Source organism: Micromonas commoda, chromosome 3 (assembly GCF_000090985.2).
Source record: "Micromonas commoda chromosome 3, complete sequence".
In the NCBI taxonomy this organism is placed as follows: domain Eukaryota; kingdom Viridiplantae; phylum Chlorophyta; class Mamiellophyceae; order Mamiellales; family Mamiellaceae; genus Micromonas; species Micromonas commoda.
Genome location: NC_013040.1, coordinates 1,133,404 through 1,153,630, shown reverse-complemented (window position 1 = coordinate 1,153,630; position 20,227 = coordinate 1,133,404). Strand labels below are relative to the sequence as shown.

Genomic DNA, 20,227 nt, shown 5'->3' with positions numbered 1-20,227 from the left:
AACGGATCTTCCTAGACTTCCGCGCGTCACCCCCCTCCTCCTTCACCCGGAGGGAACGATGCTAACTACGACGATCTTCGCAGGTGGCACCGGTAAACCGAGGACTCCTCGGGCCTGGAAATCTGTGCTCCTCGTGACTTCGCATCCTGACGATGAGAGCATGTTCTTCGGGCCGACGATTCAAGCGGCGAAGCGCATGGGTGCCCAAGTGCACATCCTGTGCTTGTCCGCAGGCAACGCAGACGGTCTCGGCGAGGTCAGGGCCAAAGAGCTCGACGCCGCGGGGAACTATTTAGGCGTCGCGTCGGTAAATTTAGTCGACGACGCGGCGCTTCGAGATGGCTTCGAGGAGAAGTGGCCTGTGGAGGCTGTGGCGGCCCAGGTTGACGCCGCTGCGAGAAAGGTTGGAGCGGAGACAGTTGTGACGTTCGATGCGGGCGGGATCTCGGGCCATCCGAACCACACGGCGACGTACCGGGGTGTGCTGTACTGGATGCTGAGCGAAGATTACAGGGAGACCCTGCGGGGGGTGAGGCAGGTTTGGTCGCTGGTCACGACGAACACGGTGAGGAAGTTTGTGGGAGCATATGACGCCTTTGCCTCTTTCTTCCTAGATCCGGACGCAATGCTGGCAGCGTCCAACCCGCTGGTGCTGATGCGGGCGATGGCAATGCACGCGAGCCAGTTTGTGTGGTACCGGAGGTTATTCGTCGTGTTCTCGAGGTATTCGTACACGAACACGCTGAAATGTCTGAAGGGTTGAGTTTCCGCGCTTTAGGGCGTGCTTCAAACGTTTCAATCTCATGCGATTTTACATTCGTCTCATTCGTTGTTCGCTCCCCAATCAGAACAAACCGCGAACAGGGTTCGCCAGTCTATCGTTTACATCAGCACGGCCGTGGCCCAGCCACTCAGCGTGTTGCAGGTGCTCGCGTGTTGGAGGTCGGTGCGGGCAGCGACCAGAACCCGATGCTCCCGTCGTAGGACCCGCTGTACACGCTCTCGGCATCCTCCCCCGTGGAGGTGAGCACTCGAACCGCGTCGTCGTGACCTTCGAACTTCCCCACACACTGGAACGTTTCCGTGTTCCAAAACCTGACAGTGGTGTCGTAGGACCCACTAATCAGGTGGCCTCGCATCACCGTGAGCGCCAACACAGCCTCCATGTGGCCCTCCAGCACGCGAACACACTCAAGCGACTGAGTGTCCCAAACACGGATAGTCTTGTCCCATGAGCCGCTGTAAAGGTAGCGGCTGTCCGCTGTCAGTACTCTCACGTTATCCTCGTGGCCCTGGAAAACGCTCACGCACTTGAACGTGTTCGCGTCCCATACCCGGACGGAGTTGTCGTCCGATCCTGAGAAGATGTACTTGAGCTCAGGCACTGGCGATGCCGCGAGTGCCCTGACCGCATCGGTGTGACCCTCGAGCACGTGCACGGGCTCCAAAGTCTCCGTGTGCCACACCCTCACGGTGTAATCGTACGAACCCGAGAACAGGTGCGCGCCAAGGACGGTGAGTGTACGCACCGGGCCGGTGTGACCCTCCAGCACCTTGAGGGGCTTCAGCGTGTTGATGTCGTACGCCCGTAGGGTTGAATCGTACGAGGCACTGAAGAGCGTGTCCCCAGCCACCGCCAACGAACGTACGGCGTCCGTGTGTCCGTGCAGGGACTTTATGCGCCTGAATGTGACGAGGTCCCACACGCATATGCTGCAGTCGTAGGATCCAGAGAAGAGCTTGCCGTGCAGTTGACTCACCACCAGCGAGAGCACTGGCCTGGTGTGCTCCTCCAGCACGTGCACGCACCGGCGCGTCTTGGTGTCCCAAGCGCGGATCGACTTGTCCGCGGAGGCGCTAAACAGGTGCCCATCCGTCGCCTCCACCGCCCATACGATCTCCTCGTGCCCCTCGAGCACGCAGTGAGGGCTGGTCTGCGCGTCGGACTCGCCGTCGGTGCCCCCAACCGCCTTCTCAGTCACGCTCGTGAGCTGCCTGTCGTTGAGCTTGACGTTATTCGCGGCCGCCCACTCCGAAATAGCGCTACGAAGCGCGAAGTTGGGCAGAAGGTCCAAGTTTCTGAGGCGACTGCCCGTGACCGGACACGTCTTGTGCCCCTGCTCCAACCAGCGCTTGATACTAGGCCTATCGTACGTGTGGCCGGTGGCAACCATCACCGGATCTTTCATGAGCTCCATGGAGACCGGGCACAGGAAGTGCGGAGGGGCTGAGGCGGTTGTGGAGGGCGAGGGCGCCGCCTTGCTGCCCTGGTCCTCGACGCCGACGTCCATCTTCGCGTCCATGTCAAAGTCTCAGCCCCGACCTCACGAGAAAGGTCTAAAACTAGTCTTTCTAGGGGAAAGACGAAGGGTCAAGGGATTCGACGTCCGAGACTGGGCGCGCGCGGGTCGAGGCTCGCGCGGGTTCGGGTTCGGGGGTTTGTAGAAGCCAAAACGACACGAACCCCTGCGCGATGTGCTCCGAGGAGAATCGCGGCGCCTGTGAATACGGGAGTCCCACGCGCTGACCTTAAAAAACCCGGGCGACTCTTGCGCTTGAATAGAGGCAACCGAACGCGTGAAAGTTCGGGCAGTTCCCAGAAATGTTCCCAGACCAGGTTTCCAAAAAACATGCGTCCTGTCCAGCTGTCTGGATGTCCGGTACAGTTAAGTGTTAGACTGCATTTGGCGGGAAAAAGCCCAGGAGTCACTCGTGCGGGGCGCGGAACCAAAGCGCAAGCGATGCCGAGGGTTTGAGGTAAGCACATGTCTGCAGTACACGTACGGCATCCTCCGCATCGATCCGGCCTTTCCTCTGGCTCTCGCTCGCGTTCTCCTCTGTGCCCGGTTGCGACTTCTTCCATGCGAAGGAGCAGGGAGAGCAAGCCGGACGCGAGGTCAGCAGCAGCTGAGCTGTGCAGCAGGTGCGAATTGCTGGTTCAGCGGATCGAGTCTTTCGCCTTGATGAGGCCCGATATCGAGGGAATCGACAAGCTCGCGCGTGCCGCCCTTCGCGAGCGGGATTTCGCCGCGAGCCTGATAGATTCTCCGGACCCAGCTCGAGGCATCCAGGGCTGTGAGAACAACCTCAGGGGGCTAAGTTTGGAGCTCGAGTGCGCTGAGTGGGCGCCTGGTGTGACGGCCGTGCGTAAACGATTCGCGACTAGGCCGCCGTCTCTCGGTGCAAAGTTTGGGGACGAAGAAGTGGTGGAGGTGGACGTGGTGGCACAGGAGGGTTTGCTGTGGATTGAGTGTAAGGCGGAGAGCAAAACCCTCTCGAGCAACATCGTCCCGCAGGCGCTTTCCATGAAGAGGGTTTCGAAGGCGTCTTGCAACCGTCGATGCTTCGGAAAGGCACCAAAGATTGTGGTTTATGCGACGGGTACTCTCGGAGATATTGAGGCAGGCTTCCTGAGTGACGCGGGAATCTCCGTCCTCAGCGCCCTCGACGCCAAAACAGAATATCTGCCAAAGTTACCCTCGCCGACAAAGATGGCAAACCTTGACATCACAGCGCTATTCGCCCTCGTATCCGAGGTGACGAACGGAGGGGCGACAAAACCAATTTCCGAGGAAATTACTTCTTGGGCCGAACGCAAGCCGCAACATGCCGCGTGTCTCCGTGCTGAGATGAACGAGCCCCTCAACCTTGCGGCCGAGCTGGCGGGATACGACAGCTTGATTGCCCACCCGAGCGTGATTGAACGCTTTCACGACATACTCCACACCGTGGGTGGTCCAAAAGAACATCAAAGGTGGGAAGAAACTTGGCAGCCTCGGATAAAGGTGGTATCCCCACGCGAGGATGGAGACGTAAAGGCAGAGGGCATAGCTGAGGAGCGCAGCTTGGAAAGGGCTGCGCAGGTCCGGAGCCTGAGTCGCTTGTCGCCACAACAGCTCGACCCATTCGAGCTGGGCGAGGTTGCAATGGCTCGAACTTTTACCGCAAATGGCCGCGCGGTGTCGAGCGCAGCGGAACAGGGAGTTCTTCTCGAGACATACGTGCATCGTGCCGTATGGCTTGTGGGACTCTGAGGAGTAATGAGTGGAAACTTTTAATGTTGAAGAAAGTTTTAGCCAAAGGCACGTCGACGCCTTGTGCTCGAAAAGTCGTACCACGCACGAGCAGATGGCGCTCCATGCGCTTGCTGCGGCCCGCGTCATGGCAATGAAACTGTCCTCTTCGTCGAATGCTCTTAAACGGAGAGCTGGAGGGCTGGTGGCTGTGGTGTACGTGTCCGAGGGCAAAGACGCCGATGCCGTTAACGTCCTGCAGACCGTCGCTGAGAAGGCCTGCCAACAGCACGGCACCCGTGTTTTGAACGTGTTCAGAGACGACGAGTACAACCGCACAGGCTTTACATTGGGTGTCGGCGTGGCTAGCGTCGCGGGTCACGCTACCCCGTCTGTCGAACCGCTGAAGCAAAGCGCGCTGGCGCTGACCGAGCAGGCGCTGAAAACCATAGATCTTAGGAACCACTCCGCGACTCACCCGAGGTGCGGAGCGGTCGATCACATCAGCTGTCACGCTGTAGGCGATGCGCCCGACGACTTGGCAGCGCAGCTCGCCAAATGTCTCGGCGAGGGAATTGGCGATCGTCTGAAGGTTCCGGTACTTCTTTACGGTCTCGCCAGTTCCACGGGGACTCAGCTCGCCGACCTTCGGCGCAAGTACGGATACTTCAGGCGCACTTCTCAAGATGTGGGCTGGTCAGGAGCTCACCGCGTAGGAGATGGACAAGTCGAGGCGGATTATGGGCCTTCGACAATACCCCCTGAATCGGGAATACTCATGCTCGGCGCCACGCGTTGGGTGTGCAACTACAACGTGCCGATTGTGCTGGGGAAGTGCGGGGTCGACGCAGACGCTGCAGATGCCCTGGCAGTTGCGCGGCGGCTGGCCAGGCAATTGAGCGAGCGAGGAGGCGGGCTCCCGGGCGTACAAGCGATGGCACTGACCCACATGATCGATGCTATGGGCTCTACTATCGAGGTTGCGTGCAATCTGTTGGACCCTTCGACGTGCGGCCCAGACGCGGTGCAGGCAGAGGTCGAGCGACTGTTCGGTGAGGAAGGTGAGTTCGGGTGGACCGTCAAGCGCGGATATGTCACGAATTTGACCCCGGAGGACATGTTACAGCAACTAGTACCGTTACGTTAAGTATTACACAATTAAGGGTTTATATTTGACGGAACAATTTTCACATGATGCTGCACCCAGCCTGGGCGGGGTCGCTCGCAAGGTGTGGATAAAGGTTCTGGCGGTTCAAAATGTCTCCTCCCGTTGAGCGCGAGTTGGCCATTGCCACTGATGCCTGCATCTCCGCAGCCTGCGCTATTCTGAGCATATGGTTCGCCCTGAGAGCTGCGACTTGCTCCTGTAAATTATTCTGCCGAGCAAGATTCGCGAGAACGTCAGGGTTCTGAAGTCCAGCGAGGCCAGGGATACCACCCGTGAGCCCAGCACCCTGCAGTGCGAGGGCACTCAACCCGGTGTTACCCTGAACCAAGGCCGCGAGGTACGCCTGCGCGGCGGCAGGGGAGGACTCGGCGAGTTCCGCGGGGTTGGATCTGGTAGGAAAACCGGCGAGAGATTGAAGGTTGATTCCTCCGGGCTGAGGAATGGCGATCTTGTTGTCATCGCCGCCGAGTCCCGTGCCGAAGCTTGCCGCGAAGGCACTCGCCGCGGCTGCTGCGGAACCCTCCACTGCACCCTGTCCAAAGGGCATATGAGTGAGACCCGGAAACATACCATACGGGTTTACTGATGCGATGCTCTCGCGAGCCGCTGCCAACGCGTCAGCGCCTCCGTCCTTGTGCGCGACTCCAAGGAACTTGCCCCCGAAGGGGAGCATAAAACCTGCAGGACCCTGGAGGTGGCTGAACTGGCCGAGGCCCACACCAACCCCAGGCTGCGCAGTCGCTGCCGCTACCGCCTGCAGCGCGGCTTCGTGGCGCCTTGCCTTCTGTTTCCCAACCTGCCCGCGATGTTCGTCGCGCTGCTGCAGCGTCTTGGCTCTGTACCTCAGCTTCTTGCGCAGCAGGCGGGTCTCGCACGTCTTGTTGTCGCGATCAAAGGCGGACACCGGGTGGAAGGCGCGGCACGCCTGGCACTCTCTGCTCGCCTCGCCGCCGTAAGTCAACGACAGCATCCCGTTGTGTTCCGCGCAGGTCAAGGGCATGCGACTGTTCGCCGTGGGCTGCTTACGGGGGTTCAAGCAGTCGTCCACCTGGCAGCAACCCTTGTACTTGATCGCCTGCTGTCGCAGCAAGATCGCGTGCTGAGCCGTCCTCAGCGTGTTGTCGGGGGCCGCAGCGTCCGAGGGATCCGACGCGTCGGCCGAGTTCGCAGCAACGACGGGTTGCGCCCCGGCGGACTGCTCCTGATCCACCGTGTTACCCTCGGGTTCTTTGGCGGGCTCGACCGGAGAACCCGCGGCGTCCGCGGAGGCGTCGCCGATCGGGACGCGCTTCTCACCCTCCTCGGGGGCGTCCTCTTGGAAGCCCCCCGGGCCGAACGCGTTCGCCGCTGGCTCCGAGCGGGGCGACGCGGGCGGGTTTTCGTCCTGTTCCTCGGGTTCCTGCGCGCCGATGTCATTTTCATCGCGCATGACGTTCTCGACGATGTCTTCGCCCTTCTCCGCGCCCTCGTCGGGCGCGTTCGCCCCCTCGGGGCCGTTCGAACCTGCCGCGTTCGACACGGCCAACTGGGGTTGCCGCCCATTTTCTCCCCCGACGCGTTCTGCGATTCCCACTTCGCCCTCGTTCCCGTCGTCCTCGGGCAGAATCTTCGCACGCTTCGCCGCCGGCACGTCCGGGGACGTGTCGGCAACCTTCTTCGCGACCATGTTCAGATCTTCGCTCAGGCGCGTTGGGGCGCGCCGCGGCAAGAGTGTGACTTCCCCCGAATGCTAGGGGTTTTGTTTGTCCTGCCGCGCCCCAGGAAGATTTTTCCATATTCTGTTGTCGTCTAATGATAATCTGGCTGGGAACTACACCAAAAAAAATGGCCGTTGAGAGTTCGGAATGTTCGTCTTCGTTCGAAGCCGCGCACGTTTTCGGCAGAAAAATTTCCTGGTTCTCAAACCCTTCAAAAAATAAAAAGCAAGCCACAGATTCGTTTCCTTTGCCAAAACGAGCCACAAAAAAGAAAATGACAGAAAAGAAGCCAATCATTGTGGACGGATGCGGGCCGCATCTATGATTTTTTGTTAGACCGCGCCCGCGAGCGGGAACACGTAATTTGACTACATTTTTTGACTAGATTTTAATCCTAAACATTGGGTTATTTTCGCCATAATAATAATGTTGAGTCACGCTGTCTTCTGCGTGAAAAATCTACCCGGTAGTCAACTCAAGCCGGACCAGCACCGGTCCCAGCAGGCAGGCACTTGCCTCGAATAAATTTTCTTCGCGTCCTAACACTTACTTCGCGCGCCTTTTCGCCCAGAGGGCCGAGCACTCGCTGGATCGGCGCGGGATCAGCGCGCGATACCGTCGCCACGCGCATCGCATGAAGCGGACATAGGAGTCGGTCGATCTCCGGATGCGGTGCAGGTCGCCCTGGCGGTAGGTTGCTCGTGGTCGGGACAGAGATGGACGAGACCGCGCCATTCACCCGTCAACTGCTCGGGCTCCTGGCGGATGACGCGCGCTCGAGGGAGTGGTTGAGGACCTTCTGTGATGACCGGGGCGTGAACGCCGCGACCGCGGAGTCCACTCTTATCCTCGGCACGCTCCTGGCGAGAAGCTGCTCGGTGGGGAACAGAGCCGCGGAGCGACAGGCCGAAGTCGCGCTTGCTCGCGCGGTGGCTCGCAAGAATCTCGTGCCGACAACCTTGCACGGTGCCGCTCGTCTCGCCGCCGATATCATGTCTCGTTCGCGTCTGACACATCGCATCGACTCCAACGCCCTCGACGGTGCTGGGTTGCATCTTTGGGCGTGCGAAGCACTTCCTGCGATCGTCATTGGTTTGATTAGGTTGCGATCGCCGCAGGCCTGGTCACTCGTTGAGGAGAGCGCACCTCTGGTTGCTGGCATCGAAGATGCGGACTGGTTCGAAGCTCCGGAGCCACATTTCGACTCTAACGGTGCTGACACACAATCGTACGGACTTAAGTCTCTCGTTCGATTGCTTGAGTCGCTGCTACAGGAATCCCACGCCCGTTTCCCCAGAGTTGGCGGCGCGCACGACGAAACTGCGCAGCTGGAAATTGCAGAGGCGGCCAACCGGGTACTCTTCGCCACTTTGACGGCTGCTCCCGCGGCCGTGCTCGCTTCGAATGGACCCTGGCGACTACTTCTAGATGTGATTCCGCCGAGATTGGATGGATCGATGGATACCTTCCACTCTTCTCCATTCTTGCTGGCGGTCGGTGGTGCGCTTGCACGTGCATCGTCGGCTGATGAGGAACGCCGAGCTGAGCTGTGTGGCATCATTGAGCGAAAACTACAGGGATCCATCAAATCACGCAACACGGGATTGGAACTCTTGCGCGTCATCCTGAGCACGCCGAACCAGCCGCTTCTGCAATCGGAGGTCCAGCTTTCTGTGCGCTGGGCACTGCATGCAGTATCCTCTGCCAAGTTGTCCTCTGACACGGGGACCTTGGAGACATTTCCACACCAACTAGTGGTTTTGGCGGCGGCTGTCATCATATCTGCCGTACCTTACCTCACGATTTCCGATCTCATCGGTATCCGTGATGGATGGTTGCTTCCGCGCTTACAGGCGCAAGCCCTTACTTGGCTCCGCCATGGAGATGGACAACCTCCAGTTTGCTCCGTCAGGAGTCATGTTTGTATACCGATTGGCGAGAGGCTGCCCATGAACGCAGTGGTCGCTTTATTCCACGCAGATATGGTACTAACTGCATACGTGGATCCGATGGATTTTCGGTCTCGCACAATTCAAGGTGGGATCGAGCTTGGGGTGTCATATCCACCGGTGGAAAAAAGTCATATTCACGGAGCTCCTGAGAGAAATCCTGCACAAACACTTATCGCCGACTCGAGTGAGAAATGGGGCTACTTGGTTGGGTTCGCGGTGATGACTGTCCTCGCTAACCTATTGCAGAAGTGCCTGAGTATGGAGTACCATCGTGATGTTGCGGAAGAAAACAATTTCAGTTGCGAAGGGAATGGTGGCTTCAGAGTAGGGTTGACTGCGCCTGATATTCACCGAGCATTGCTTCACCGCCTTTCTCACATGCTAGCTCTTCATCGAGGAATCGAGAGGAACACTGTCATCGAAACTACTGACCGTTCTGTCAGTTCAAGCGAGACGCATCTTTTTGCAAGTGCGATTGAATCACTTCCTTCTGTTCAGGTGGACACGTGGCTTTCTGCGGTGGAAAGCGTCTTCGCCGAGGATGATTCGCAGGCAGCCCTGGTGGTGAATCACGCGCACGCCAATGTGCCCGACGTCGAACCTCAGTTGCAAGCGGGTATCTTGACTCACGCAGCCCGTGCCGTTGCCGTATCTGCAGCTTTTGGACGATCTCGTTTCGGGCATACGCAATCATGGATTGTTGACCCTCGCTTCATCATTCAGGAGATGGTGAGCAGAGATATCCTCAGTAAGGCACTGAAGCTCGCAGAACGGCTCGCACCAAATGTCTCAGTCTCTCCGTCCACTGGGTTTCGATTGGACAGTGCAGGCGGGGATTTGACAAATCGCTATCAGATGTTGGCGGAACGGCTTTCGGCACCACGAGTTGAAAAGGAACAGGGTGCGAATGGAGCGGCGACGAGCAACTCCGCAGGTCAGAGATATGGTCAATGGGCAGAAACCTCCTCCGCAACGCGTGCGACCATCGTGGCTGCATGTTTCAAATTGTGCACGATTGCCGCCAAAGTGCCTGCCTCTCCTTCGCTGGAATCATCGGTGCTGGGCTCCTTGGCTGCCCCCGCGTTTCATTTGGATTCATGGAGCGCAGAGAATGGAACCGGCTATGTTGTTGGTGGTCATGATGCAGACATCCTCGAGAACAAACGTTTAAGTATACTCCAATGGGTAATTGCACGAGCTAACGAGTGCACCGCCCTTCATCCTGCCGCGGCAGCACTGCAACTTGGAGCCACACTACTATTTGGGCTATCTCCTGACTCGGCATCTGCATTTACGCCAATGATCGTGACTGCACATGCGTCAGTCGCTCTGTGGGGTCAGGTCGACGCAAACTCAGATGCGATGATACCTCTCCAAGGTATATCGAAAATTTCCTCAGGAGATGCACAGATGTTTGCTCAAGAAATCGCACATGGCATGAAGACCAGCACTCAATTCAGCACGTTCGTGCATCTGCTTCAATGTGAAAACAACTTCTCTATGGCAGCAACACAAACTTATCATTTGGAAGGCACAAGGCGCGCTGAACTTCTCCAGGTGGCGCACCATCTTGCATTTGCGTATAACGGGCCTGATGCTGCCATATCGGTGATAGCCGACGTTCTCCATGTGGTCTCATCCACAAAAGATAGCGTTCCGGCATCGCCTTCAGCCACAGCTGTTTCTGTGACTCTGCGTCTTCTTTCAGCTCACGTGCGTCATGCAGTTTGTGAATCTCGCGAAGATACCATCAACTTCGGTGATGTTGGCACAATTGATACTGGGGTGAACAATAGATTATCGCGTGCGGGCCAGTTGATGGTACATGCGATTGATGCTGCCGTCTTGCTGATTAAGAGGACAAGCCGAAAGGCTAACGCGATGCGGTCACTCAGGCTATCGCATCTCTCGGCTGCGGAGCTCACAGATATTATCTGTGCCGTTAATATCTCGCTGACATCTCTTTCTTCAACTTGTATGTGGAAGTCTTTGAGAGTGAAACCAAACGCTTCAAAGCGGGGCAAACTTGACGATGCACTTCAAGCAGTGTATCGCAGCAGCGGCAAGCTTGGCGCAATTATGGAAAGTGCTGCATGTGATGGCAGCTATTCTGCATCCGTTGGGCGCGAAATTGATTATCTTAGGTCAAATCGTGTCTCGCTTCGTGCTGCTGCGTCGCTTCGCGGTGGTGCCCGCCTCTACGAACGTTCAGCCGAGGATGATGCAGGAAATGCTCTGCTCGCCGATAATCACCGAAGCGCTCGTCAAAAATTCCGCAAAGCCCACTGGGTTGATTTCGCAGCTGAAGAGCCCTCATCGGATGACGGGGCGGGAGAAGGAGACGACGATGACGGTGACGATGATGAAATGTTTTGTGTCCGACCCAACGGCGATGGGATCCAAGGTTGGGACATGGCAAATGACAAGTCCCCGGTAAGACGTGGCAGAGATGAAACCAAATTTAGAGCAGAGTAGCTTTAGATATATTGGAAAATTAGAGACTTTTCCACGACACCCGCAGCAAAATAGAGCGTGGTTCGTCAGAGTCCGGGTGCGGCAAGATTTCTGCGGATGCTGCCCCCAACATTTTCGCCGCTTCAAGAAACTTTGAATACGTTCCTTTGGCCCTCTCCAATTCCGGCTCACAAATCACCACCACCCCGTCTTCACCCAACACATGTTTACAAGTCTTCGCAAGCATCGCGGCAGTTGCTGGGTCGTAAAGGCAATCGGCCCCTAGTACCACATCCGCCGACTGTGCCAAAGTATGAAGAGGCGAGGCCCAGTCGAGAACCGCCCCTGCAACACCTTGGCTTGACTTTGAGATATCCTCGACACTGTGAACCTCCAGTCCATTGAGCTGGGCTGAAGATAATGCACAGTGTATTGCTAGAGGTTCCCTGTCGCAGAAAATCACCCTCGAACCTTGAGTCATTGCTGCGGCCAGCCCGACGAAACCGAGCCCACATCCGACTTCAACAACTCTCTTTCCTCGCAAACAGCAAGCAGGAAGAGCACCTGCAAGCACCAAGGCCGAAAGATCTGATGCGGTCTTCCATACCCGCCCCCAAGATGGATCCGAATCATCATACCCCACCTTTTCGTACCATTCCCACAGCTCGTCGACACCGGGAGGTTTGACCACACGAAACGAGGTTTGACCACTCTGCAATCGCAATGTCGCTTCGACGAGAGGAGGCAATTGCGATGTCCCTGATGTCAACCATAAGACGTCATCATCCTCAACGTCCTCGAGGGCCCTGACGCAAACTCTACCTCTGTTTATTTTGTTTATGGTGCGTCTGGTTGGCGAACATCGCACCCAGTTGCACGGTGCCGCAAGCGCAACAGCCATCTGGAACAAGGCGTTGCTTTGATTTTTCTTAGCCTGTTGACCAGTCTGACCTAGTCTGCCAGTCCCAACTTTTTTACCAGTTCACCGAAAGCCAAAGCCAAAAGCCCACTTCACTGGTCACCCGCTTGCCTCGGCGTAGCGGAGAGTGCGGGGACGATGAAATTTGGCCACCAATTCACGCAGACAATAGAAGCAACGCACCCCACAATCAGCGACAAGGTAGGAGGAGAGAACCGCAAAGAACCGCGTCTGGAACCGAGATTTTCTCCCGCCCCGCTAAAACCGCCCTCCCCAACCCCACAGTTCCTGTGCTACAAGAAGCTGAAGAAGTGCCTCAAAACCATCCCGAAGAAGACCGAGCCGGCAAAAAATGCGGATGGAACCTTAAAACCTGGAGAAAAGCGCAAGCTCACGGAGGAGCAGAGAGCATTTGTGAAGACCCTCAACGCCGAGCTGCAGAAGTTCAATAAGTTCTTCATGGACGCGGAGGAGGACCTCGTTATCAAGGACTCTTTGTTGGAGCAGGCGTACAGAGAGGTCGTCAACGAAGACGGAAAGCGCGCCGAGAGCTTTTCGATGAAAAAATACAGAAAAACCTGCCAGGAATTTGCGGATTTTCACGGCGAGCTCGTCCTTATGGAGCACTGGGTGGGCCTGAACTACACCGCGCTGGTGAAGATCCTGAAGAAGCACGACAAGCGCTCAAACCTGTCGCTTCGCTCACCCTTCCTTGTCAGCGTTCTGCAGCAGCCATTCTACCGCACCGAGGTGCTTTCGCAGCTCATAACTAAAACCGAGACCAGCTTCCGCAAACTCAACGCTCTGCTGCCTGAGGGAGGTTCGCCTGTTGAGCTGCAGCGCAGGGAGGAAGCAAGGGAGCACCAGGAGGAGAGCAAGGAGGAGTCTGAGAGCGACAGCAGCGATGGAGAAGGGGACACCACGCAAGACCCATTGAATCGTACGAAGGCGGCGATGGAGTGTTGGGATGGACTAAAGAGCTCTGACTCATGCAAACGACCGCTAGGAGACATCCAATCAGTCGTTGCGAGTGGGAAAAGGACAAAGCAAACGATAACGGAGTAGCCGTAGTGTATATCCTTCTCATTTCATAAAGACCAAGACTAGGCAAATCACAAACCCGAACCCGACTCGATGACGCTGATCACTCCTTTTCTTCAATCCATTCGGGGTTCGGCTTCAAAATCACGACGCCTTCGAGCACAGAGGCGATTGCGATGTATTTTTCAGTTGCAAGCTCTGCCCTGTCACCTGCCGAGAGAAGCACAGGAGTGGTGTGCGTCTGGAAGCCTGTGATTGTCTTGGGGCGACCAGCCTGCCCAACGACATCGACTGCCTGACCAACACGCACCGCGACAGGAAGGGGTTTGCCCTCCTCGTCTACGGTCATCAGCATGCGAGGCTGCGCAGCGACAAAGAGATAATAAAGCATGTAATGGTGCTTGCCCAGAATTGTGTGCTTCATGTCAAGCATTGCAAACGCAACAGTGATGAGTCCGGCCAAGGCAACATTCGAGTGCAGAGAATGGTCCGAATGCGAAGGAGAGAGGGTCAAAAGACCCTTTCCCATGTGTACGAGGCCCTGAGCCACTCGAACAAGGAACAGAAGTGAAGGATCCTTGTAATAGTAGCTGGATAACTGGCGGAGCTGACTCGCAAGGCGCGCATTGTTCGTGCCAGCGCCGACAATACCCAAAGCGAGGCTGGCAGCCTGCGCGACATCCTCGTTACTGTCATGGCTCAAACGACCGAGAACATCAGTGACGTTGAGCTTGGGGTTCGAAATGTGCAGCAACGCGAGACCCACAGGGCAAGCCTTTCGAACTGCGGCGTCACCATACTGGATCAAGTGATCATATGCACGCACCGCCATGTCCGATCCAAGCTCCTCTGCTGAGGCAATGAGGGCCACGCCAAGAGCGGCAATTGACTGCGGATCATATTTCCACTCTTGAGACTCGCTGTCGGCGCCCTCATTCGCATCGTCGCCGTCAAGTTCAGGGTGCTCACCGCAGCGCGCCAGGAGGGCCTGCACCTTGAGAACGTTTCCACTTCCGGCATAAGCGCAAGCCTCAAGGGTAACCTGGAGGAAGTCGCTGATGCGCGGCGGCAAGGTCTTCGCCACCTCAAGAGTAGCCTCGACCTCGCCCTGACGCTGCAAGAAAATGAGGCCGAGACCAAGGCAGAGGAAATGAGCAAACGGATCCTCCAAGTCTTTCTCGGGTCGAAGCATGAGGGCCTGCACGATTGCTTGCACACATTCCTCATGGCAAGTGCCGACGAAAACTAGACCCAGCGAGAGCGCCGCGAACGCCGCCACGTCGATTGGAGTGGAATCATCGGTCACAACAGGAACCAGCAGCTCCTGGACCTCCTCCTTCTGGCACCCAGCATACGCCAGGCCGAGACCCATGATTGCACCAATGCGCACAGAGGAGTTCTCTTTGTTGACGCTCTCGTAAAGCAAACCATACGCTGGATCGCAGTCGTTTCTAACGTTGACATTGATGAGACCGACGGCAAGCAAACCGCCAGCCACAACCTGCTGCTCCATGCTGTAGAGGTAGTTGTCTACTCTGGGAAGACCGTCTTCTACGTCCCAGAGTAGAATTGATCCAAGGCTTGCCGCAGCGGACATCTTTCCGTGATCCTTGTTCTTGAAAATCCAACTTACGTTTGAACCCGCGCCCGAGGACGCACCTTCACCCTCTGTATCTCCCTCCGATGCAGTTAGCAGCTTGTCCTGCCCGTATCCAGCATTCACAAACGCATTCACAAATGTTGCAGCCAGATTAGCGCGGGCGCTGTCAACAGCAGCTCCAGCCGGTGCACGTCCTTCCATCAGGTGCGTCTTATAGATATCCTCAGGCAGCTTTGCCTCCATGACGTCAAGGTCTCTTGCCAGCGTCAAGTAATTCGCGCTGAGGTTCGAGTTGCTCATGATAATTTGAAGTTCCTCTAGCTCGTCTCCATCCTCAATTTCACAAGGCCCTTCGTCCAACCTTAGTGGATGGCCGTGACGCGCAAGCATGTAGCACAGCTGTCGCTTCTCCAGCTTGTCTTTGGACGCCAGGAACGTTTTCTCCATGTAATCCTGCAGTCCAAGCCGGCAAGCGACCCGCATCGCATCGGTCAGCTTGCCAACTTTCAAGAAGATCTCGTGGGCAACCTTCAGCACCTCGGAATCCTCTGGTTCAGGCAGATAGCTTGAGCAGCTGAAAAGATAAAGGCACGTGCGCGCATAGTTTCCCTCGTTCACGTGAGGAGCGAGCAGATCAAGTCGCTCGACTTCGATGAGAAGATCCACAGCCTCGGGCTCAGCGTTGTGCTTCATGTGAAAGGGGATCACCTCACTCACGAGTCCCATGAGATCCTCAACATCAGCATCTTTCCCCTCCTTGGCGCTCTCATCCTGGCGTCGGTGGAATTCTGTTCCGATCTCTGCAGCCAGGTTGCGGACGTACTGCGTGAAAGAAAAACGGTGAGTCAGTGGATTTACGTGAGAATCGTGATCGATGTAGGATCCTCAGAGTCGGGAGAGGGAAAAGTCATGATGAGAGCTTTCTCAGAACTCCAGATCTGAGTGGGACAGGCTGTGGACCCACCTCATGACCCCAAGTGCCGATGTCTTCGTTAGATCCGAGAAGACGGTATTTCAGCGACTCGGGCATTGCATCATCAATCGGAGCATCGGTCATGGCGAGCAGGGAGATGATGTCAGCGAGTAGTTTCTTGTTTTCACCAGGTTTCAGCTTTGCGTAGGTGTCCTTGAGGGTTTGCAGATGGGGACGAAGGAACTTGAGCGGCTTCGGAACGCTCGTCATGGAGCTGCGATAAACAAGGAAAATCGGATGCTGTCAGTTCATGCGATCTCAATCGATTCCTATGGTAAGACAGAGAATCCTTCGTGCTTTGCGCGCACGCGCGCCAGATCACGCGAGCGGACGTGGAAAGAGACTCACCTCGTGGCTGACTTGATCTCGCTTCTCATCGTCTCCATCGCCAGCTTTGCAACACCGGCTTTGGGGTCCGCGCTCCTCACGACCATCAATTCGAGATTTTCTTTGAGCGCCAAATCCTCTTCGGAGAGCTCGACTTCCTTCTTCTCGTCCTTCTTGTCGGCCGCCTTGGCTCCCTTATCGGCTCCATCCTTTTTCTTGTTCTCGGCAGCCTTTTCGCCCATCTTCTCCGGACGAAGAGTTGGTTGCCTGACGGCGACCTCTGCTCTCTCTTACTCTTTCAGGCGTTCACCTAGCCGCCTCGCGACACGGGCAGTCCCTGTGCGTCCAGAAGCACGCCTCGTAACCGAGACAGGCGCTGAGGCTTCTGATCTTTGCCTTGGCGGACGATCTTTGGGAAGTCCAATTTTTTCCCTTTTCAAATACCTTAGACCACTCAAATAGTCCGATCTGACACGGAAATTCGAATAAAAAATATCCAGTTACCAAATACAATCACGAGATTTACAGTATGGGTTATACAAATCGAGGGATTTCACATTTCGTTGTCTACGATTGCCTTGGCTATGAACGAATACGCAGCTACTACTCTGCGGCACCGGCGAGCTGGTCTATCTTCCTGAACTGAAATGGCCATCGTACGTTGTACAGGAACGGGCGGAGGTCGAACCTATTGTCCTCAGGTGAATAATTCTCCGCGTGATAGGACGGCGTCAGCGTGGTCATCTTGTGACGGTTGCAGGAGTAGTGGTAGAAGAAGCTCTTCACCTTCGCGGCGATCTCTGTGGGTGATGCCCTATCTCGCCATTCGTGCAACAGTCGCTTGAACATTTCAACCGGTCCGAGCCTCGAAATTTTGCGCAGGCGACCATATACTCCGAGCTCCTCGTAAGTCATCCCCATATCCTCTTCGTCTGTTTGAACGTAGTCGTCACGAATGGGTTCCAACTCAGCAGTGGGTGGTGCCTCCTCAACCTCTGCAAGAGTTGGGTAACCCAACCTGTCTGCCGCCCAACGCAGGAACGACCGAAGGTCTCCCTTGCTGATGCCCCCGATAGGATTTATATCCGCTGAGGAGCAGTCGTACTTAGTCATGTATCCGCGAAGTCCCTCGTCCACGTTTGCGCTTCCAAGAACCAATAAAAACCCACTGCGCCCCCGCACCCAAGGCATCAGTTGAGCCAGCACGAATGAAAGAACCATGCGGATCCTTGCCTGAATGTTCTGCAGAGCTAGGTTTTCCACGTTGCTACCTCCGTCGACCCTGAATTTTGGTGTCTTCTGCGTTACAGATGTGAAAAACGCAACGACGGCTGCGACGACGGTATCGATCCTCACATCGAGATGGGACGCTCCAATCTCAGCAGCCAGCGCGGAGGAGCGACTCCTCGTTGCAGCGCTGCTGTTCTCACTGCCCAGGTAGACAGTTTGAAACAAAAGATGGGCCAGCTCTTTTGCGCAGGGAAGGGGATCATTTTCGTCAATTTGGGCAATGCGGCGAACGTCTGCAACGGCGACCTCATCCCCTGATACTGCTGCTGCCGTTGCAAGCTGACACATCGAACCAACAATAGCAGCCGTCGAGGAGCTGTCGGCACCACCAGAAAGAGGCAAGAGATATCCACTTGCACCTGAGCGGCGAAGATAATCCCAGAGCCAACACGCCGGTCCGAGTGCGATTTCTTCTTGGGGTGAATGGTAGCGAATGTCACACGGGGAGTGTGGTATCCGAGAGACATTATCATTCGGGCATAAACGAAACGGGACATGTATCATTGGATACTTGTCACCTGCTGAGGCTTGCACCGCCATACTCTGGAAAGCACCTCGAAAACCAACTACAGCATCTAGGTCAACGTTAGCAATGACCACCTCGACTTCTTGAATCGCAAACTGTTCTCCTTGTGCCACAATTTCTCCGTTTACTGCGATGCATGCACAGCCGTCATAATATAGGCGCCCGCCGTCGCATCCACGTTGATTCGCGTACATGTAAACACCACCGCACTTTCCCGTAGCTGAACGAATGAGATCCATCCGAGTGTTTAGCTTACGGAGCTGATGATGACTGCCGCTACCATTGCTGATGACCTCCACTCCGCTAAGTGCCATCTGAATATGTGGAGCGGCCGGGGTGAACAGTTCTTCACAAGTCTCACTTCCCAAGCTGGCGTCGAGGAACTCAAGTGCTGCATCGCCGAAGGGAACGCAGGACTGACCGGTCACGGCAACGATCGCGGGAGGTAACTGATGATCCTCAATCTTCTTTTGGTGTTGCCAGGCCGTGAACCAGCGCGTTTCTCTATAATTTCCGTCGTTTGCGAGGCAGAGCTTGGGGCGAATCAAGAGAATCTTCCGGTTCAGCACGAATACTCTGCAATTATACCGCACCCCTCCGTGAATGACGGGCATACCGACATCGCAGACAATTTCGTCTGTCTCATCTCCATTGAGCAAATCGGCAAGACATTCCCAAGAGTGTTCCGTGGTGTCCAGTTCCAAGAAGTGGTCTTCGCAGCCATATCCTGGCAACTCGAGCTCGGGTCCGACGCGGTATCGGGCACCCCTCCTTTTGGCTATCGATATCGACGACTTTACGCGAGCCAGGTTACCTTCGAAGTCCAGTGCCCATTGATTGAGAGCACAGGTGGCAAGACACGTTACTCTCATCGCGAGAGAATTCCACCTCACGTCGAGCTCGCAGCCCTTCGTGGCCCCGAGCGACCTTGATTGCGTCTTCCGCTAAGTGTTAGTGTCAAACCGATTCTCGAAAGCCAGGTTGAAAACTCCGGCGGCTTCCCCAGTTTTTCTTGCACAGCGGCGTGTCCGTCAACTAGCTAGCTAGTCATCACACCGGACCAGAAGATGATTCATACCGCTCTCTCTTCACGCCTCTCGTTGCCGCAGTCGCTGACGTCGAAGCCAAGAGCGGGTTCAAGCGGCTCCGGTGCGACGCGGAGGGGCCAACTCCACTTGATCGCCGCTAAGAAAAACAAGCGCAAGGAAGAGCGCAAAGCGCAGAAGAGAGCCGAGACCAAAGCACTCCTGGAGAAGCGAGACGAAGACAAGGAAAAAGAAACATCCAATACTTCTGCGCCTTCCGGCCCTCAGCCGTACGAAGCCACCGCGACGGTGATGCAGTCTTTGACGATATGTGGTTCCTATAAAGACAGAACTGGAGAGAAACTTCTGGACGGTACCATCCTGGTCCAAGAGGCTGCCAAGGCACTGTGGAACGCCCCCTTCGTTTGCGCTAGTCACGATGCGTCTGATGTATTCAACTACGGTAACAAAGCTGCTCTTTCCCTGTGGCGGCTCTCTTGGGACGAATTCGTTGGCCTGCCGTCCACAAAGTCTGCTGAGGATGACGAAAGCGTGCAGTCTGAGCGAAGGGAGCTTTTGGATAGGGCGGCGAAGGACGGCTACATTAAAGACTACAGCGGTATCAGACAGACGAGCGACGGTCGTAAGTTCAAAATCAATGGAGCGACTGTGTGGACCATCACCGACAAGGATGGCAAGAAGACTGGACAAGCAGTAAGATTTGACACTTTCTCCTGGTTGGGGGATGACGGCGAGGAAGAGGAGATGATTGTTTGTGAGGGTGGTGAAATTGTGCCCAAGAAATCCATCTCCGCCGACGCCTCCTCCGATGTGAAAGAGATTCCTTCCGCGGTAGAGGTAGCTGAGGCCTCCGCCGCGGTGGAAGCACAGGCGGCTGAGGTGAGGCGTCTCAAGGAGGAGGACGGCCTTGACAACTCTTCGCCGGCAGTCCAGGCTGGTGTGGCGTCTCTGATGGAGAAGAAGGCCGTGTTAGCGGATCTGGAGGAGAGGATAGCTGCGGCGGCTGATGCCTGAGCGAGAAAGGCAGCGGTGGCGCACGCTGACATCCGAGTTATACTTAATACCTTCGTAATTCGAGTCACGCTTTTGGTAAAAAATGGATCAGATCCCGAACAAAAGGTCGTTTCGTTTCCCAGTGCTTATTTCGTCCCCGAGCCGCTTTCGTCCACGCCTTCTCCACTTGAGGTAGACCGTCACCTTCATACGTGCAGCATCACGCAC

General features: G+C 56.2%; 11 protein-coding genes across 11 annotated transcripts; 6 read left to right on the top strand and 5 right to left on the bottom strand.

Annotated features, from left to right (window-relative positions):
* Positions 1-118: 118 nt before the first annotated feature.
* Positions 119-746, top strand: MICPUN_76326 (predicted protein; the record flags this gene model as incomplete). Its single annotated transcript, XM_002501007.1, has 1 exon — positions 119-746. A coding segment is annotated over one exon (628 nt), but the record flags the coding sequence as incomplete, so codon positions are not given.
* Positions 747-911: 165 nt separating this feature from the next.
* Positions 912-2,174, bottom strand: MICPUN_79954 (predicted protein; the record flags this gene model as incomplete). Its single annotated transcript, XM_002500580.1, has 1 exon — positions 912-2,174. The coding sequence occupies one exon, from the start codon at positions 2,172-2,174 to the stop codon at positions 912-914; it is 1,263 nt and encodes a 420-aa protein (XP_002500626.1).
* Positions 2,175-2,765: 591 nt separating this feature from the next.
* Positions 2,766-4,034, top strand: MICPUN_57171 (predicted protein; the record flags this gene model as incomplete). The annotated part of the gene is made up of 1 exon (XM_002501006.1): positions 2,766-4,034. The coding sequence occupies one exon, from the start codon at positions 2,766-2,768 to the stop codon at positions 4,032-4,034; it is 1,269 nt and encodes a 422-aa protein (XP_002501052.1).
* Positions 4,035-4,167: 133 nt separating this feature from the next.
* MICPUN_80383 (predicted protein) lies at positions 4,168-5,160 on the top strand (the record flags this gene model as incomplete). Its single annotated transcript, XM_002501005.1, has 1 exon — positions 4,168-5,160. The coding sequence occupies one exon, from the start codon at positions 4,168-4,170 to the stop codon at positions 5,158-5,160; it is 993 nt and encodes a 330-aa protein (XP_002501051.1).
* Positions 5,137-6,728, bottom strand: MICPUN_107954 (predicted protein). The gene has a single exon (XM_002500579.1). It carries the CDS (start codon positions 6,608-6,610, stop codon positions 5,201-5,203), a length of 1,410 nt encoding a protein of 469 aa, XP_002500625.1. The 5' UTR covers positions 6,611-6,728; the 3' UTR covers positions 5,137-5,200.
* A 3,360-nt stretch (positions 6,729-10,088) lies between these two features.
* Positions 10,089-11,338, top strand: MICPUN_107953 (predicted protein). Its single transcript, XM_002501004.1, has one exon. The coding sequence runs from the start codon at positions 11,049-11,051 to the stop codon at positions 11,265-11,267; it is 219 nt and encodes a 72-aa protein (XP_002501050.1). The 5' UTR covers positions 10,089-11,048; the 3' UTR covers positions 11,268-11,338.
* Positions 11,325-11,765, bottom strand: MICPUN_52305 (predicted protein; the record flags this gene model as incomplete). The annotated part of the gene is made up of 1 exon (XM_002500578.1): positions 11,325-11,765. The coding sequence occupies one exon, from the start codon at positions 11,763-11,765 to the stop codon at positions 11,325-11,327; it is 441 nt and encodes a 146-aa protein (XP_002500624.1).
* Positions 11,766-12,341: 576 nt separating this feature from the next.
* MICPUN_99600 (predicted protein) lies at positions 12,342-13,268 on the top strand (the record flags this gene model as incomplete). Its single annotated transcript, XM_002501003.1, has 1 exon — positions 12,342-13,268. One exon carries the CDS (start codon positions 12,342-12,344, stop codon positions 13,266-13,268), a length of 927 nt encoding a protein of 308 aa, XP_002501049.1.
* Positions 13,266-16,335, bottom strand: MICPUN_90309 (predicted protein). Its single transcript, XM_002500577.1, has 3 exons — positions 16,166-16,335; positions 15,809-16,031; positions 13,266-15,666 (listed from the first exon to the last, which is right to left on the bottom strand). The coding sequence occupies exons 1-3, from the start codon at positions 16,249-16,251 to the stop codon at positions 13,348-13,350; spliced, it is 2,628 nt and encodes an 875-aa protein (XP_002500623.1). The 5' UTR covers positions 16,252-16,335; the 3' UTR covers positions 13,266-13,347.
* Positions 16,336-16,744: 409 nt separating this feature from the next.
* On the bottom strand, positions 16,745-18,832 carry MICPUN_57164 (predicted protein; the record flags this gene model as incomplete). The annotated part of the gene is made up of 1 exon (XM_002500576.1): positions 16,745-18,832. The coding sequence occupies one exon, from the start codon at positions 18,830-18,832 to the stop codon at positions 16,748-16,750; it is 2,085 nt and encodes a 694-aa protein (XP_002500622.1). The 3' UTR covers positions 16,745-16,747.
* A 438-nt stretch (positions 18,833-19,270) lies between these two features.
* Positions 19,271-19,726, top strand: MICPUN_73657 (predicted protein; the record flags this gene model as incomplete). The annotated part of the gene is made up of 1 exon (XM_002501002.1): positions 19,271-19,726. A coding segment is annotated over one exon (456 nt), but the record flags the coding sequence as incomplete, so codon positions are not given.
* Between the last annotated feature and the right edge of the window lie 501 nt (positions 19,727-20,227).